The 19,392-nt window shown below is 47.8% G+C and overlaps 2 protein-coding genes across 2 annotated transcripts in view; one reads left to right on the top strand and one right to left on the bottom strand.

Annotated features, from left to right (window-relative positions):
• Nucleotides 1–10,537, top strand: part of apba2b (amyloid beta (A4) precursor protein-binding, family A, member 2b) — a 39,837-nt gene extending 29,300 nt beyond the window's left edge. Inside the window, exons 10-14 of the mRNA XM_056278960.1 lie at nt 3,996–4,175; nt 7,705–7,917; nt 8,044–8,163; nt 9,459–9,599; nt 10,120–10,537. Of these exons, the coding sequence (XP_056134935.1) occupies nt 3,996–4,175; nt 7,705–7,917; nt 8,044–8,163; nt 9,459–9,599; nt 10,120–10,191 (726 nt within the window). The 3' untranslated portion in view covers nt 10,192–10,537. The remainder of the gene's footprint in view (nt 1–3,995; nt 4,176–7,704; nt 7,918–8,043; nt 8,164–9,458; nt 9,600–10,119) is intronic.
• A 1,657-nt stretch (nt 10,538–12,194) lies between these two features.
• Nucleotides 12,195–18,481, bottom strand: sord (sorbitol dehydrogenase). Its single transcript, XM_056278893.1, has 9 exons — nt 18,283–18,481; nt 17,686–17,719; nt 17,358–17,522; nt 16,860–17,019; nt 16,598–16,716; nt 14,502–14,567; nt 14,184–14,362; nt 13,152–13,273; nt 12,195–12,930 (listed from the first exon to the last, which is right to left on the bottom strand). Exons 1-9 carry the CDS (start codon nt 18,334–18,336, stop codon nt 12,765–12,767), a joined length of 1,065 nt encoding a protein of 354 aa, XP_056134868.1. The 5' UTR covers nt 18,337–18,481; the 3' UTR covers nt 12,195–12,764.
• Between the last annotated feature and the right edge of the window lie 911 nt (nt 18,482–19,392).

Genomic DNA, 19,392 nt, shown 5'->3' with positions numbered 1-19,392 from the left:
CCTCCTCTTTGGCCTTCCTCTTTTCCTCTTCCCTGGCAGCTACATATTCAGCATCCTTCTCCCAATATACCCAGCATCTCTCCTCCACACACGTCCAAGCCATCTCAATCTTGCCTCTTTTGCTTTCTCTCCAAACCGTCCAACTTGAGCTGTCCCTCTAATATACTCATTCCTAATCCTGTCCTTCTTCGTCACTCCCAATGAAAATCTTAGCATCTTCAACTCTGCCACCTCCAGCTCCACCTCCTGTCTTTTTGTCAGTGCCACTGTCCCCACACCATACAACATAGCTGGTCTCACTACCATCATGGAAACCTTCCCTTTAACTCTTGCTGGTACCCTTCTGTTGCAAATCACTCCTGACACTCTTTTCCACCCACTCCACCCTGGCTGCACTCTCTTCTTCACCTCTCTTCTGCACTCCCTGTTACTTTGGACAGTTGACCCCAAGTATTTAAACTCATACACCTTCATCACCTCTACTCCTTGCATCCTCACCATTCCACTGTCCTCCCTCTCATTCACACATATGCATTCCGTTCTTCAGTCTTCAGTAACTACAGTTGCATAATGATGGAAACCAATGACCAGTTTCATGTGAATATAATGACATAATCCTGGGTGTATTGGGAGAAGGATGCTGAATATGGAGCTGCCAGGGAAGAGGAAAAGAGGAAGGTCAAAGAGGAGGTTTATGGATGTGGTGAGAGAGGACATGCAGGTGGCTGGTGTGACAGAGGAAGATGCAGAGGACAGGAAGAGATGGAAACGGATGATCCGCTGTGGCGACCCCTAACGGGAGCGGCCGAAAGTAGTAGCAGTAGATAACAATATAATATTAGCATAAACCTGGTCATTGGTTTCGATCATTATGCATGTCGCCACCTTACAATGCTGTGATTGTAACAGTCCCCAATCCTCTGTGACTAGTACACATGGCCATTGTATTTCTAGTTAATGGTCACACCCATATTTGCATATGAAACTGGTCATTGGTTTCGGTTGTTATGCCACTGTATTGTTTATAAGGGTGGGGATACATGCAGTCAGTTGAGTTTGAAGAGTTCCCTTAGATGATGATGAGACGTTTCTGTCAGTAAATGTTGTGTCCAGATGAACTGATTCAACTTTCTGGGATTTTCTCACCTGGATTACTGAGCATGCATCAAGACCAATCAGACAGTTGTTCCACCTGGCGCCATGTAAAGTGACTTATTCGGTATATAAGTTACTCCGACCTTCTCAAACATGCACGTTATCTTTGGAGGCAAGACGTTCGATAGCAAAACACTGTAAAAGCAAGATAAAACCCATGAATTGCTCATCCTAACTTTTTTTCAGCAGGCGTTATCTCATTGGGCCAATTATTCTCATCACTTGTGTTTGCTCTCCGTTAGTCCACAGGGAATCCTTTTTCATGATTACTTGTGAATTTATTCTCCTCTACCTTTGTTTTTCTACTCTTCGCTCCAATATTCATCTGAAAGGTGGCGGTTCCCTTGAAATGACGGTGGTGCAGTTGACCCGTCATCTTTAATAACTTATTAAAGATGACGGTTGAGCAGGCTCATGCACTGCGCAGGGAGAAAAGTCCAAACCATTGTAAATCCATCTGCAGAATGGCTTGTTTTACCACACAGCCACTGGTTTTCTTGCTGAACCAGACTTTGCAAAACTGGACCGGAAAAGATACTGTCACACCAAATGGCCAGCAGTTCATACTGGGCTGTATAGTCATGGTTGTTCCATCGTCCTGTCCTATTGTGTCCTCTCTTTGTCCTAATTTTGCTACCAGAGTAATAACAGAGCCACCCGGGCTCTCATATAACACGATTATATGTAGTGAGTCTCGTCTGAGGCTTTAATGCACATATGGGGGGGTTGGGCATTTTAGTCAAATTACTGCCTACTAACACGGGGATCGCTGGTTCAAATCCCCATGTTACCTCCAGCTTGGTCGGGCGTCCCTACAGGCACAATTGGCCGTGTCTGCGGGTGGGAAGCCAGATGTGGGTACGTGACCTGGTCGCTGCACTGGCGCCTCCTCTGGTCGGTTGGGGCGCCTGTTCAGGGGGGAGGGGGAACTGGGGGGAATAGCGTGATCCTCCCATGCGCTACGTCCCCCTGGTGAAACTCCTCACTGTCAGGTGAAAAGAAGCGGCTGGTGACTCCACATGTGTTGGAGGAGGCTTGTGGTAGTCTGCAGCCCTCCCCGGATCGGCAGAGGGACTGGAGCAGCGACCGGGACGGCTCGGAAAATAGGGTAATTGGCCAGATACAATTGGAGAGAAAAAGGAGAAAGAAAGAAAAAAAGACTCATTATTTCATATCATAATTTGTTGATGCTTCATCTGTGGGTTGTTATCTTGGATAGTTGGGTGTTTTAATGGGCTTTATTCATAATTGTTATAACTCTCCCTGGCCTCCTATGTTGTCATACTGAGTCTCTTCAAAAGCTCTGTGTAAAACATCTTAATGGAACAGGAGGGTAAAGGGCCCTGATGTGCTTTACGACGTTGCAGAATAGGCCGACCCGTTGTGCTTGTGGGTGACTTTTCATGTCATTTGAAGCAAAACAAACCTCCCATTACTGTGTTAGAGAAACAGAAGATCCATCCATCCATTACCTGAACCGCTTATCCTGTTCTCGGGGTTGCGGGGATGCTGGAGCCTATCCCAGCAGTCATTGGGCGGCAGGCGGGGAGACACCCTGGACAGGCCGCCGGGCCATCACACAGGGCCAACATACACACACACACGTTCATACCCTAGGGACAATTTTTTAGTACGGCCGATTCACCTGACCTACATGTCTTCGGACTGTGGGAGGAAACCGGAGCCCCCAGAGGAGGAAACCGAGGATGCACTTCTCAAAAAAAAATTTTCCACTGCCTTTTTCTCCTCAGTTGTACACAGCCAATTACCCCACTCTTCCGAGCCGTCCCAGTCTCTGCTCCACCCCGTCTGCCGATCCGGGGAGGGCTGCAGACTACCACATGCCTCCTCCGATGCATGTGGAGTCGCCAGCCGCTTCTTTTCACCTGACAGTGAGGAGTTTCGCCAGGGGGACGTAGCGCGTGGGAGGATCACGCGATTACCCCCAGTTCCCCCTCCCCCCCGAACAGGCACCCTGACCGACCAGATGTGGCGCTAGTGCAGCGACCATGACACATACCCACATCCGGCTTCTCACCCGCAGACACGGTCACTTGTGTCTGTAGGGATGCTCGACCAAGCCGGAGGTAACACGGGGATTCGAACCGGCGATCCCCGTGTTGGAAGGCAACGGAATAGACCGCCATGCTACCCGGGTGCCCTTTTCCACTGACCTTTAAAGTAAAATTAGAAAAGAGAACCTGCACTGAGAGTGCACTGGATTATATTGTTCATATAATATTGTTTATATTATATTGTGTATTTATTGTGTTCTGAGGTTTGTGCGGACATCAGCATCTAGTGTGCTGCGTGGTTCTAGTATGTCAGCAGAACAACACTGTGTGTGTTCCGCCTCTGCATACCGAACAGGCTTCCTCCCCCTCAGAGGCTCCGTAGTCACATCGTCCTACATACTTTTACTTTTCATCTCCTACAAGGCATATATTGCCAAATAATGATTCTCAACCCCCCATAGGTTTCATTATTTGCCTCAATCTGGCAATGCAAACTTCTGCTCAACTTGTGTTGGTTTATGGACTTCATTTTGCCGGGCTGGCAGGATGGCTGTGAGCTGTCTGTCGTTGAGATGAACGCAAATAGCCACTGACAGGGGAAATCAATTTGTATCGCCCGCTATTATTTCTGGCACAAGTGTTGTTTGTTGCCACAGAAGGTTTGCTTGCATTATGACTTATATCTTTCTCTGTCTCAGTGAAGGATAGCTACTGAGCTAGAACTGCAGACAGTAGTACTACCGCACTTCTACTTCTGCTTCAACTTCCTGTACCCTAAACGTTTTTTGTGTGTGTGTGTGTGTGTGTGTGTGTGTCTGTCTTCAGGCCCAGCTTATAGCACAGTCTATTGGTCAGGCATTCAGTGTGGCTTACCAGGAATTCCTCAGAGCCAACGGCATTAACCCCGAGGACCTGAGCCAGAAGGAGTACAGTGACATCATCAACACCCAGGAGATGTACAACGATGACCTCATTCACTTCTCCAACTCTGAAAACTGCAAAGAGGTTGGTTTGCATTTGCTTGCCTTGACGTGTGCTTTTCTTCGTGTTCGGGCGTGACTGTGAATCTGATTTCCTGTCTGTACCGTTGCTGTGGTATGACGTACAAGCTGCAGCATGTATGCTGTAGCTTGGTGAAAATGTGAACGGTACCCAACCCTAACTGCGACAAGCTCAGGCAATGTTGTGGCAATAACGGTGAACAAGACGTGATCTTTATTTGCTCACAGGAAGTGACCCTCTCTACGAAGCATGGTAAAAACCAACCCTGGATTTTAGATGTTTTTTTCGTCAGCTGGGGGTAGAGGTCGCAGCAAAGTATGCATAGCTCGTTGCAAGTCACTTTAAGTAAAGTCGGCAAAATCAATTACAGATTACTAGTAGTAGCCATGTCATTAAGTTGGATGAACTTCATTTTCTTGGTAAAACAAAGTCACTTAACATGAGATTTATTGAACTCAGTTAAACCGAATACAGGTTACCAGTATTACGCATGTAAATGAGTTGGGTAAACTTAATTTTCGTAGTGAAATATGCCCGCTCATACGTGTGAACGAGCTGAATTAAATTAGGTGCAGGCTACAAACTCAGGTTCAGGTTCTTCAATATAGCCCCTTACCACACATATCCCAAAGGGCTTCACATGCCATACCACATATTACACCATACAACCCTTCTATTCATCCCTGTACATCAGACATGTGTGGGGCTGGGGGGGAACATGCAAACTCCATACAGAAAGGACCAGGACCAGGATTTAACCCTACATATGACCTTCTCGCTGTGAAGCTACAGTGCCATAATCACTTCATATATGGGGTAGCCAAATTAGAGATTTGATTTTGTTCAACTGAGAAAATTGGATTAACATATACATATACATTTTATATACACACACACACACACACACATATATATATGTGTGTGTGTGTGTGTGTGTGTGTGTATGTATGTATGTCCACAGGATGTTGCAATGAAACCTTCAATGTCAAAAAAAGAGCTCAACAACTCAGGAGCAAAGATATATTTTATATATATATATACACATACGTATATATATACATACATACATACTTAAACACACACACACACACACACACACACACACATATATATATATATATATATGTATGGGTGGCACGGTGGTTAGTGCGGTCGCCTCACAGCAAGAAGGTCCTGGGTGCGAGCCCCGGGGTAGTCCAACCTTGGGGGTCATCCCGGGTCATCCTCTATGTGGAGTTTGCATGTTCTGTCCATGTCTGTGTGGGTTTCCTCCGGGTGCTCCAGTTTTCTCCCACAGTCCAAAGACATGTAGGTCAGGTGAATTGGCATTACTAAATTGTCCCTAGGTATGAATGTGTGTGTGTGTGTGGGGGGGGCCCTGTGTGAGGGCCTGGCGACCTGTCCAGGGTGTCTCCCTGCCTGCCACCCAATGACTGCTGGGATAGGCTCCAGCATCCCCGCGACCCTGAGAGCAGGATAAGCGGTTCGGATAATGGATGTGATAAGTGTTATTAAGATGAAAAGCCTCAAAGCAGATTCAAGTCAAGATATTTATTCAGACTATTTTACCAAGTTGTGCAACCGCTGAATGAACAGTAATGAATGCTAAACAGGACCCGTCTGAAAGCCTTGGAAGCATCTCAAAAAAATTGAAAAAATAAAAAATCCCAATCTAAAGGGTGAAACAGTGAATTACTAAGCGCAGCATCATCCCTTCTTTAAATTATCGTCTGACACACTTCCTCACATTTTCACATACAATTTCAGAAGCGTGAAATTGTTCAACTTAACTCATCTGTCGTCACCGTCGTTCCCGTGCTGCGGTGGCGAGGATTTCCTTCCTGCCTGTCACAACACCACCGAACTTCACCGGTGTGTTTTCACCTGTCTGGCTGAAGGCGTGTTAGCCGGTATATAATCAGCTTGTGTAGCTGGAGGTAAGAAGGAAAGATAAAACCTGCATACACACAGCCCTCCGTTGTGTAGGGCTGGACACCGTTGTCCACGTAACAGAAAAACAATGTCGGCACACTTCCATTAACACAATAATCACATCGATCACGCTACTTAAATTGTTTAGATTTCATCTAAAACAAGTAATTGCATCGGGAATCAGGAAGACTTTGTTGTTTCCCTCAGCCCACAGCAGGGCAACACAAAGACAAAAACGCATATTTAAAAACTACAAGAGCACACAGTTAGCTAGCTGTTAGCTTAGCCTGCTCCTCTTCTGTATCCTGTCAGACCGCCCTCGGTGCTTCCTCTTCGGGCACAGCTCCGGGCAGGGCCGTGGTCGTTGGGCCCACTGGATGCAGCAGAACAGGCTCCCTCGGCTGATCCAACGCCAGTTCTCCCAGCCAGTCACCCTCGACACACCTCCTCGCACTCCACACAACGACACCAAAAACACAGTCAACGCCAGGCGAGGCTGCCGCCACACCGCCGGTCTGCATGGGCTAGCAGTTAGCTTAGCCGGCCCGCTTCCGCATCCTGTCAGACTGCCCTCAGTGTTACCTCCTAGGCACAGCTCTGGGCAGGGCCGTGGTCCCTGGGCCCACAGGACGCAGTAGACCAAGCTCTCCCAGCCAATCCAGCCATCAAACGAAGACAAAACTTAAACACGGTCGTGGACAAAGACACTGCATGGACGGTACTGGGTGAGGCCGCCGCAAACGTGAATTCGCGCCGCCATTTTCCCAGACCGGAAGTGGGGGAAAATGCTATGCTAATTAATTCTTGTTGAGTACTAGGAAAGTAAACCGATGCTATTTAGGATGAAACATGTAAATATCCAACAACAGATGGTCGTAATTAGATATATAGTATGTTAGTAAAACAATGTGATGATGTGATGACAAGATTTTTTTTACAGTGCAAGTGGCATTAAGATGAAACACACTATTGAGGGACCAGCACACAGTACACTTGTGTCATGTGTTCCTGCAGTAAACGGATGTGTTTGTTGGCAGCAGTCGCTGGTCTGGTCTTCGAGATGACCTTTTACTCGCGACGTGCATGTGGCCGGATGCACGAGGGGGAGCGATTAAAAACACAGAAAGGGTTTGTGTGTGTGTGTGTGTGTGTGTGTGTGTGTGTCAGAAATCCGACTCATCTCACAAAACCCAGCAGCTTGTAAACCCATTAAAAATGATGATGAAGAGGCAGAAAGTGCAGCGCACTTGGCTCAAAGCTTCTCTCAAAGCGAGCGCTCCCAGCTGAAAGGATTTCGTCAGCCGGCCTCGGGCCCCCGAAGTGCTGCTTGGAAAAACTACATTAAAGCCACACGAGTAATTTGTGGCGAGGTCGATTTTTTTTTTTTTTTACACAGTGTGGCCATTGGAGGTCGTATTCCGGATCACACCCTGCACGTTGATCGTGCTATGGAGAGCAAACAAAGGGGTCATTCCTACCGGGATGACCAAAGCGCCACGTCATTATCATTACTGCAATTCAACCACATGATGAAATTATTGTAAAACTGACCAATAAAATGATCTCCTTCCCTGCCTCCTTCGTGCCCGCTGTTCCACAGCTGCAGCTGGAGAAGAGTAAAGGCGAGATCTTGGGCGTGGTGATCGTAGAGTCGGGCTGGGGCTCCATCCTCCCCACGGTCATCTTAGCCAACATGATGAACGGCGGCCCCGCGGCGCGCTCCGGAAAGCTCAGCATCGGAGACCAGATCATGTCCATCAACAACACCAGCCTGGTGGGGCTGCCGCTCGCCACCTGTCAGGGAATCATCAAGGTACGGGAGAGACCGCCGGCACGAGCCGCTGGCTGGCGGAGAGAGAGGGGGATTTGAAAATCACAACAACCGATATACAAGTAGAACCCCCCTATGGCTTTATACCTGTGTGTGTCTGTGTTCAAGGGTTTAAAGAACCAGGTCCAGGTCAAACTGAACATCGTCAGCTGTCCCCCCGTCACCACCGTCCTTATCAAGAGACCAGATCTGAAGTATCAGCTGGGCTTCAGTGTCCAGAATGGCATTGTAAGTACACATGTCAACACACGTATTGTAAGTACACATGTCTTTTAGTTGCATTTGGGTTATTTATTTATTTATTTTGGACACCCCCCCCCCCCCCTTCCATTTGGCCAATTACCCCACTCTCCAGCCGTCCCGGTCGCTGCTCCACCCCCTCTGCCGATCCGGGGAGGGCTGCAGACTACCACATGCCTCCTCCCATACATGTGGAGTCGCCAGCCACTTCTTTTCACCTGACAGTGAGGAGTTTCACCAGGGGGATGTAGCGCGTGGGAGGATCACGCTATTCCCCCCCAGTTCCCCCTCCCCCCCCAAACAGGCGCCCCGCCCCAACCGACCGACCAGAGAAGGCGCTAGTGCCAGCTGCACATCCGGCTTCCCACCCGCAGACACGGCCAGTTGTGTCTGTAGGGACGCCCGACCAAGCCGGAGGTAACACGGGGATTCAAACCAGCGATCCCCGTGTTGGTAGGCAACGGGATAGACTGCTGCGCTACCTAGATGCCCCATTTGGGTTATTTGAGTAACATGAGAGCCTTGATTTTCAAAACACTGTCAACAATTTCTGCAGTTTCGGGCCTTTTGCCATGAAAAACGACGATGCCTTTAAGTTAGTGTGTTAATGTAATGGTTTGCATTACAGTTTAGAAATAAGTCTACGAAAGCATGCACATCCAAACGATAAATACTAGATGATGAACATATGAAAAATGAAAAAATAGAGTCTGCACACTAGATCCTGCTCCCATGATCAGTTTAATGGTACACCATCAAGTGACGTTTCGAGTGTTCAAGCTCTTCTTCAGAGAAAAAGCACACAGAGTTGCACCTTAAATTACCTACTAGGCCAGGTAATCTGAAGCACACGTTTTCTAGTGTGGACTCTATTGCTCCGTTTTGCATCCCAGTTCATGCCTAGACTCTCTTTTCACCACGTCGATTCACTAACTAAAGTAATTCATTCGCAGTGGTGCAATAAATTCCTCTCGACTCAGAATATTCATCCGGCGGGGACTGTCGTTATTAAAAATCCCATTGTTTTTAAGCAAGGACTGGATGTGATGGCCCTTTATCACACTGTCTGTTAAATGTGATATGATGGTGATAGCTTTTCCAGCACTCACTGCTCTCCCGGTCTCATAGCCCCATCTCAGCTGTCAGTGCCATTACCGAGTCACTCCTCAGTGACCTCTCTCACTATGCCGTTCCCTACACGAAGTATTCTGCCGTCCTGACACTTGATTTGCATGAGCACTGTTGAGTTTTATTTATTTATTTTGGTTTGTCTCACCCCGCAGATATGCAGTTTAATGCGGGGAGGCATCGCAGAACGAGGTGGAGTCCGCGTGGGCCACAGGATCATAGAGATCAACGGCCAGAGTGTGGTGGCCACAGCACACGAGAAGATCGTCCAGGCCCTCTCAAACTCCGTCGGCGAGGTCAGAGGCAGCAAACACACACGTTGCGCATACAACATACACAAATACACTCGCATATACATAAACAGGGCGGCACGGTGGCGCAGTGGTTAGCGCGGTCGCCTCACAGAAAGGAGGTCCTGGATTCAAGCCCTGGGGTAGTCCGACCTTGGGGGTCGTCCCGGGTCGTCCTGTGTGTGGAGTTTGCATGTACTCCCCGTGTCTGCGTGAGTTTCCTCCGGGCGCTCCGGTTTCCTTCCACAGTCCAAAGACATGTAGGTCCGGTGAATCAGCCGAACTAAATTGTCCCTAGCTGTGAATGTGTATGTGTGGGCCCTGTGTGATGGCCTGGCGGCCTGTCCGGGGTGTCTCCCCGCCTGCCTGACTGTGAGATAGGATGAGCAGTGTGGATGATGGATGGATGGATGCATAAACAGTAGTACAAACAAGCGAGTAAGCTGATACCTTCCCAGCCACACACGAGCGAACACAGACATGCGGCCACGGATCACTCATCATCTGTCATTTCTTCCATCACCAGATTCACATGAAGACCATGCCGGCAGCCATGTTCAGACTCCTGACAGGACAGGAGACACCCATGTACATATAAACGACGGGCGGCGGGGGCCATTCCACGTGGATGAGCTGTCAGGGTGTGCAGGGGCAAACAAGCTGACCAATGACTGACTGAGGATGGCTTCTCCTCATGCCCGGACCAACGACGCCCTCTCCCCCTTTCCTGTGCTTGATTTTTTGCAACGGCCATTCCAGCAACGCTTCAGACCGCCTCGGCAGCTGAAGGGCGACGATGTCATCTTTTTTCTTTTTTTTTTTGTTATTCGTCACGTCTGTGTCTCCGTCAGTCAGTCCCGTGAGATCGTCGGTGGACCGTTCGAGTGAATGCGTCACAATTTATTTTTTTAATTCACACAACCTAATACGGTCCCCTCTACTGTACTTCCTGTATACTGTCCGAGTTTTCCTTCCTGTCAGTTATTTATTTCTCGTGTAAATACATGTTTTGCAAATATCGTGACTGAAGTGGAACGGGAAAGGGCTGCGCTCGCTTTGTACATATTTACTGAATCCTTTCGTCGGTTCGAAAGCAGGCGAGAGACGACTGCGAGGACACTTGGACGCCCGTGCTCACAGTTGGCTTACTGTGAAACGGCAGTCTTGGCGAGTTGAACTTGGCCGTGTCATACGTTGGGTTTAAGTACGCTGATTTGATGATGTAATGTACCTGTGAATCAGACCAGTGCTTTCGGCGGTGGTTTTTAATGGGAGAAAAGGCCATATCCTTCTAATTTAACTCATTTTAGGGCAATACAAGAAGTTCCACCTCTGAATGACAAGTCACTTCAAGGGGGCGTGCGAAGTCTTTTCTAAACCCCGTGTACAAACATGCAACACTGTCACCACACGCGTGAACGACAAGCGACTCAAAAGGAAACTTTTAGCATCCGTTAGCGACGACGCTTTCCAAATCGGAGTCATCCGCACAGAAACCGAGGTCGCGTTTTATTTTCTCGTGGTATCCTACTACTGTACGTCCATCTTTAATGTTCCCGACTGACGCTCGTACCTGAGTGGATTGTGAATGTACCGTGTCGTGTGAGCCGTTTCCATTGCCATAAGCAGTATTAGAATGTGTGTACATAAGAAGAAACGTTGTCTAGTATTGTGCTCATGTAGAAATTAGTCACATGGTTTAGTCACGGCGAACACGTTTTCCTGCGTATGTTGGCTCTCTGCCTTGCAAGAGAGAGAGAGAGAGAGAGAGAACTGTGAATCACACACTGTGACATAACAAGCCTTACCATGGAGTAATGGTTTTGAAATGCATTGTACTAAAACGCTAACCATAAGAACATTACCTGTGTGCATGCCTCTTGAAGTAGTATGACGTCATTGTGGCAAGATAATAAAACCTGAGCTGAAGTTCTGTGTCTTTGTGTTTGACTGGGTCAGACTGAGGGCAGCCTGCTTCGGGCTCTTCAGAGATGTGGTGGGAACCTGGGAACCTTCAGGATGAGGTCAAGGGGCTCCTTCAAGAGCGGCATGGCCTCTGACTCATTTATGTATTTAAATGAACTAAGAACTAAACTAGGGTGCACGGGTAGTGTAGCAGTCTGTTCCGTTGCCCTGCCAACTCGGAGGTCACCAGTTCGAATCCCCATGTTACCTCCGGCTTGGTCGGGCGTCCCTACAGACACGGTTGGCCGTGTCTGCGTGTGGGAAGCTGGATGTGGGTGTATGTCCCGGTCACTGCACTAGCGCCTCCTCTGGTCGGGGGGGGAATAGCGTGATCTTCCCACGCACTAGGTCCCCCTGGTGAAACTCCTCACTGTCAGGTGAAAAGCAGCAGCTGGCGTCTCCACATGTATCGGAGGAGGCATGTGGTAGTCTGCAGCCCTCCCCGGATCAGCAGAGGGGGTGGAGCAGTGAAGAGTGGGGTAATTGGCCAGGTACAATTAGGGAGAGAAATGGGGGGGGGGGGGAACAAAAACAAAAAAACTTAAGAAGTACCCCGATTTCAATTTTAAGTCTCTAGCTCCTCCTAGTGTCTGATTGTGTGGTTGCAGGCTTTGTCAAAATTGCACAGCTATTCAATATATTTCACAACACTTTATTTAAGCAAATCTTTGGAGTATTTCGGAATTTTTGTAAAACTGCAAAGGAGAAGTTGTTATTATCAAGTTATAAAGTAACTGCTGTTTGTTTCCTAATGTCATTCTGAAGGATGGAAGCTGGCGGTGACCGAATGAAGCCGAACAGTAAGAACAAAGACACATGTCATGTCTAGACAGATAGACTGGAAAAGGTCAAACACAAGATACGTGCACAGCATCTCTGAGTGGAACAAGTTCACCATAAACGTAACATTTAATAATTTAACATGACCGCGTGGTAGCGAAAGTGCTGCTGTTGAGGTGTGTATCTGGCTGACTGCTTCTGTGACCCTGTGGACAATGACGCGGGCTGCTTATGATTAACCCGCGACCCTGAGAGCAGGATAAGCGGTGTGGATAATGGATGGATGGATGGATGGATGCTTGTGATTAACCCTGTTGTTTTTAGTCTTGCTCTGTTCCGGATCTTTCTTAAAAGGTGCATATCAAATCTGTGAATCTTTGCTGTCCAAGTCTCCCGATCTGTTTTGTTCGGCTGCCGCCGGTCGGATCAAGGGTTCTGGTCGTTCCGGTCACACTTTAACATGACCTTCACCCCCTGGCCTTGACGTGTGGTTTCGAAGGCCTGGGCCGCCTGCTCCAGAGGGAACCGGTGGGTCACGAGGGGCTTCACGTTGACCTTCCCCGACGCCAGCATGGCTATGGCCATCGGCCAGCTGAAACACAGTCAGACAGGTTTTACTAACAAGTGCTTCCCTTCCCTGTGCATCCTGTTGCTTCTTTACATACGAGGCCCTAGTCGATCTAGAACACACGAGGGGTGACACCCCTAAAAACACAAGGGTTTGGACTTATTTTCAAGAAGGTGTTTGAGATATTTAAAGGACACCACAGTCGTTAATATGCCAGAATGAAGCCAAAATGGCAGCTCACTTACGTATTGCAGTAGCGGAACACCCCTCTGATGTCCACTTCTCTTACGGCGGCATGGATCAACGGAACCGTGACCATCTCTGAGCCGAGACCCACCAGCACCACGACGCCTCCGGACCGTGTTGCCTGAGGGCGAGCAACTCGTGACTCACAGAACTACTTCAACCAACGGTTCGATCTAAATGAGCTCGTTAGAAAGGAAGACTGACGGTATCGGACATCCGGGCTAATTTTTGGCTATCAAGTGGACAAGCTAGGCTACTTGAATGTGGAAAAATGTCATGTAGTAGATTACATGGATTGTAGACTACGTCAGTGTCGTGGACTAGATAAGGAAATGCGGGAGAAGGAGAAAGGATCTATGAGCATTGCAGCTTATCTAACATCTTCCCACCAATGCATGCTGCAAAGATCGTCACGGTAGCGATGCAACAGCCTCACTGTCAGAGACGCCATCCACTGATAACGGTATTCTTTATTTTTTGTGGAGGTTTTCCCCCCAATTGCATCCAACCAATTACCCCATTCTTCTGAGCTGTCCCGGTTGCTGCTCCACGCCCTCTGCCGATCCGGGGAGGGCTGCAGACTACCACATGCCTCCTCCCATACATGTGGAGTCGCCAGCTGCTTCTTTTCACCTGACAGTAAGGAGTTTCACCAGGGGGACGTAGCGCGTGGGAGGATCACGCTATTCCCCCCCAGTGCCCCCTCCCCCCTCAACAGGTGCCCTGACCGACCAGAGGAGGCGCTAGTGCAGCGCCCAGGACACATACCCACGTCCGGCTTCCCACCCGCAGACACGGCCAATTGTGTCTGTAGGGATGCCCGGCCAAGCCGGAGGTAACACGGGGATCCAAACTGGCGATCCCCATGTTGGTAGGCGACGGAATAGACCGCCACGCTACCCGGACACCTCTTGATAAGGGTACTCTCTGAAAGAAATGTTAAATCTTCAGAGTTTTGGGTCTATTGTTTGTTCTCGGTTCCCTGGTTTAGATGTAAATGCCGGCGGCCTGTGATGTAGGTAGTCACATACATAGATGGCTGTTTGGATGCTGCTCTCAACGCCGGTGCATTCAATGGTAATGTGAGGCTGTGCTCCGAGCACATCCTCCACACTCTTGGCCAGATCCTCCGGTCCATCCTCTCGCTTCACTACCAGTGGGAAGTCAGCACCCAGCTCCTTGGCCATTGCCAAGCGGTCCGAGGACAGATCTAAAGGGGGTTACCAACGGTGTAGACCAGTGGAACAGATCACCGCAAAGGAAAAAACCATGAGAAAACCCCTCAGAGTCATTACGCTTCTCCACTGTACCCTTCAGATGTGATAAGTGTTTATTCAAATATACCCTACCAGTAATGGCCACTTGTGAGGCCCCCATCGCCTTGGCCACAAGAAGACAGACCAGTCCAATAGGCCCTGTGACAACAGAGGACACAACCTAAATATTTAAACACGATACAAACATCTCACATAGACACACACAAACAAAAACATTTTTTGTCTTTTTGTTTCAATATGTTTGTTTCAATTTGTTTACGTTCAATTTGTTAACATTGTTTCAATATGTTTGTTTCTATAAACATGACAGAGACCGAATGTAAAGTTAACCTCTTTACTGCAATCATCAAGAATCCAACGCGGCTCGAGCCAAGCACATAACAACAATGAACGGTGTCCCGCACTCAAGCTCCCTACTAGGAACAAACATTAACCTCAAAAGCTCCACTGAGAAATAACATATATTGATACGCGTTTCCTTTTTTTCCAAACATAACATTAATTAACATAAAGTCCCTGATGTATTTTTTCCCCAAGTGTCCTCATGAACTCCTTAGACACTGTCCATGAACTGAATGTGTGCTGTCCTTGTGTCAGCTGACTCAAATAAAGTCTTTCAGGTGTGCTGGTGCCCTCAAAGGTCAACCAGACCTAGAGCGAGGAGTGTGGGCCACATCTGGCGGTACTGGCCCATCTGAGCCCCCCATTTGAGTTTCCATTTCCATGTCTATCGGTGTTCCTTCTGCCTGCTCTACGGCCTGTTCCTCAGCTTCCACACAGTCCTCTGCTGCGGGGAAGTCTCCCTCTATTTCCTTGCTCTCCCTTAGGTGTCTCCTGTTCCTCCTAAAAACCCGGCCTTGCTCTCTTCTCACCTCATATGACCTCTGCTCCACTGGTTTGAGCGCTGTCGCTCTCTGTGTGCATTATTCACTTTTAACTGACAACGCAATCTTCCAAGTTTCAGGTTCACACAAGTCTGTTCGGTCGGTCGATCGGCACCATCAGCTACGATGTTGGCCGCCGAAAAACCTGCTCAGCAACTGTCCGCCATCGCTCTCTCTCCACACATGCTCTGATGGCCTCCGTCTTACCCATTTTCGTCCGGTTTGAGATGTTGTCCATGTACGACATCGCGGATCCGCCTCGTCGCCTCCTGTCTTCAGCTTTGCCTTGCAGCATATTTTTCCTAATACCGCAGGTCTTATGAGGCACAGCATGGCCGAAATAGTTCAGTTTTCGTCTCTGAATGGTCGACGGGGGGGGGGGGGGGTCACATTTGTTCCAAGTTGCTATAGCACACTTTCATTTTGTACGTTTTTCTATCCCTCCTATTCTCAGCAAACGGCGGTAAAACCACATTTCGTTTCCTTTTCATCTCTTCTACGCCAAGTCCATCCTTCGCTTCCGTAAATCACGACTGGCCATACGACTGTTTGTAGTATCTTCACTTTCAGATTGGTTGAGATGGAGCGATCTTTCCAGAAGTTATTTAGTCGGATCGTTCATTGCTTTGCCATCCCGCTTCTCATTTTGACGTCGGTAGTACACGAACCATTTGCTGTTTTGATCAACAAGTCCGGGCGAGACAAAATGATGCTCTGTCTACAACACGGTTAACATTTATTATCAATCCTACACTCCCCGCCTGCTGCCCAACGACTGCTGAGATAGGCTCCAGCATCCCCGCACCCCTGAGAGCAGGCCCAGTGGTTTGCATGATGGATGGATGGATGTATATATATATATATATATATATATATATATATATATATATATAGTGCTTTTACTTTAGAAGAATTCAGATACTTTAGAAGGTATTTGCTTGAGGTGCTCATAACCTTGTTTTCTATAGCTCAAAGGACACGTTAACTATTAAGTCTCTTACAGGAGGTGTTTTGGTTCATTGGTTATTACCGCCGGAGTTGTGTTGAGTCAGTATGAGTCTTGCTTTTGTAACTACATCTTGTGTTGACTTGGTTCTCCTTCTTGCACGGACATGTTACGCTGCTTTTCTCAATCCTCGTCTCTGTCTTGGTTTGCAACATGCCCCAAATTGTCAGCGCTGGAGAGTAATCTACAACGGTCTGTCACGTGACTCATGGCTTATAATAAAGTCAGTGATTGTACACAAAGAACAGATAAAAAAATCAAAGAAAAAACATTCTTACCTGAACCACAAATGAGCACACTGCTGCCAAGGGAGACCCCAGCCCTGCGACAGGCATGGATCCCCACAGACAGGGGTTCAACTAGAGCCCCCTCCTCAAATGTCACATTGTCGGGCAACCTAATTTGAGAGGAGAGAGAGAGAGGGCCGAGGAGGGCACACACAAAGGTGAGCAAGAGAGAAATAGGGGGTCATTTAGCAGCCTCTTTTGAACGGTACAGAATAAGACAACAGTGGAAGGGGGAACTAAAGTGTTAATTCACTTGTAGCAGAAGTTGCCATTGTGTTTGTAGTATCTGCACAAGTTCCCGTCATCAGGGGGGGTGGCACAGAAGAACACGGTGGGACACAAGTTATAGCGTCCAGATTTGAAGAACTCGTCCATCTCACGGGGCACTCCTGGCTCAACTGCCACTCTGTCCCCTATTGGATGATAGCGAGCAAGTCAAAACTGACAACAAAGCACGAGTTTATGGAATCAAACTCACAGCAGTGTGCGATACTGGCCGATTTGTTCGCCTCAAAAGACTCGATAAGTGGAATGAGTAAGGTATTGCATCAAAATTGCGCAATGTGTGAGCTTGCGAGACAGGAAATGTGATACACAAACGGGCCAGAAGTACACACACATGCAACTTAAATGGTGCATATACTCATTTGAGATATAGATTGTCAACTGTTGTTGGAAATGGCAGTCTGTTCGGAAAAGCCTGAGGAACAGCTGTATGCCATACTTCTGACTCGCAGCACTTCTTACTCACCTGCTTTGAGATGCTTGACTGCCGAGCCAACCTTAACCACCCGCCCAGCAGCCTCATGTCCGAGAATCATGGGTTTCTTCAGCACAAAGTCCCCGATTCGCCCATGCTGCCAGTAGTGCACGTCAGAGCCGCAGATCCCCACAGAGTGCATCTGCAGCAAAACCTCTGTGCACAAAAGGAGCAGGATGAGGGTGGTTCAGTCATCTCTCTCTCATGAACGCAGACAAATTTCGGCGCCATATTAATGTTGGGTGAATACAATGCTGTGGCAGTACTCTTAATACAATTCTATCAGTAGAACTACATCTGTTGAACACTTGACTGATACCATTAGGTCCTGGTTCGGGGATCGGGCGCTGCTCCTGTAAACCAAAAACAGTGACACAAAAATGGGGGTCAGTTTACCAAGATATGAGAATCAGAATCAGAAATACTTCACCCCCGAGGGGAAAGTGGGTCCTATTCCAGACACCCTCGGCTCTAGTAAAGAAAATAACTAAAAACTTAAGACAGCAAGAAAATAGAAACAAATAGAAATAAATACTATAAGTGAATGCGGGGGGGACAACGCAACCCTAGAAACTGCCGCGGCCGAGAAGCGAACCCGCATCGCCCGCACCGCAGGAGGCATCACTAACCGCTCGACTAAAGGGTCAGACTCGCAAGCCAGCGGCCAGCGTGTCTTCTTATTCATGCACGTTACAATACAAATAGAAGCTAAAATAAGAAATATAATCAAGTATTTGTGTGCACCATGCTCCAGCATATAACACCCTATCTGTACTGTGTTACTGCAGCATGAAATGTGCAGTAATACAGTACATAAGCACAAAAGTACACAAGCGTGAGTACACAAGCAAGCACGGCTGTGGTTTGTGTGTCGTTTTAACGGGAAATCGAGCAATCCTGCAGCTGAGTCACGCACCAGTCTTAAGTCTCCTTGAGAGTGAAGTACCACAGAGAGATTGTCCTTCTCCATGTCTTCGGACACGTGCTGTTAGTTCAGGACGTGGACGTGGGGCAGAGGCGGACAGCTGCAAACTCCAACGACGAAGCCCTCTTCGCGGTCTCCCTCGGCGCACTCCGCGGTCCGGAGCCAAGGTACAAAGTGTGATTTCTGAGCCATGTTGGGCAGGAGTACAAACAAGGCGTGTGATTGGCGCTGCGTCCGGGGCTCGGTCCATTCCCACAGGTGTGGCGGCTTCGTACGCGCAGAAGAATAAGTGGCAAAACGACGAAAATGTCACACACGCAGATATCCCCCTTATTTATGCCTCGCTTTACGGCACATTTTTAGTGAAATCGGAGCGGAATTAATCCCGTTTCTACGTTATTATTTCGTACAGAAATGAGCGGAAACCCCAGACGGCAAACGATCACGTGGCCTACGCTTGGCCAATCAGGGAGAGAGCCTCCGTCTCCCGGAAGCGTTTCTATAGAAACGAGACGCTAAGGCGCTGCCGGCGGTCTGCTACCCTGTTGGTGATGTTCTACACCAATGTTTCTCAACCGGGGGGGGGTCCGCGGACCCCTAGTGGTCCGTGGTGTAATTGCAAGGGGTCCGTGAAAATAAAATATCTTTAAAAAAAAAAAGATCCTACGACATTTATAGAAATAGGATTATTTTACTCAAATGTGACTGAGACCTTTATCTACCTAAACTATAAAGGGTAACGGGACTTTTTTCTCTAATTACATCTGTTTCACAAGTGTAATTTATTGTATTTTAATAAGAGATCTCGCTCCCGTTTGCATTGTTAAAAGTTACTGCATAAAAATGCTGTTACATATATCTGAAAGTTACTGAATACAAATTCTGTTGTTACATATATCTGAAAGTTACTGAATACATATTGTTTTGTTACATATATCTGAAAGTTACTGAATACATATTCTGTTTTTTTACATATATCTGAAAGTTACTGAATACATATTCTGTGTTGTTACATATATCTGAAAGTTACTGCATAAGAATTCTGTTGTGTTAACTATATCTGAAAGTTACAACTGAAAGCTCTTATTTTTGCCCCAAAGA

Source organism: Lampris incognitus, chromosome 4 (genome assembly GCF_029633865.1).
Source record: "Lampris incognitus isolate fLamInc1 chromosome 4, fLamInc1.hap2, whole genome shotgun sequence".
NCBI lineage: Eukaryota > Metazoa > Chordata > Actinopteri > Lampriformes > Lampridae > Lampris > Lampris incognitus.
Note: the sequence above shows the minus strand (reverse complement) of the source record. Positions and strands in the feature narration are given on the sequence as shown.

Bases quoted from the DNA above. Each gene is read 5' to 3' on its own strand.
- sord (XM_056278893.1), bottom strand. From the start codon at position 18,336: ATGGAGAAGGACAATCTCTCTGTGGTACTTCACTCTCAAGGAGACTTA. The intron at 17,720-18,282 runs GTGCGTGACTCA...TTTGGTTTACAG, and splicing joins CTCAAGGAGACTTAAGACTG to GAGCAGCGCCCGATCCCCGA. The intron at 14,568-16,597 runs GTAAGAATGTTT...CTGTTGTCACAG, and splicing joins TGTGCTCATTTGTGGTTCAG to GGCCTATTGGACTGGTCTGT.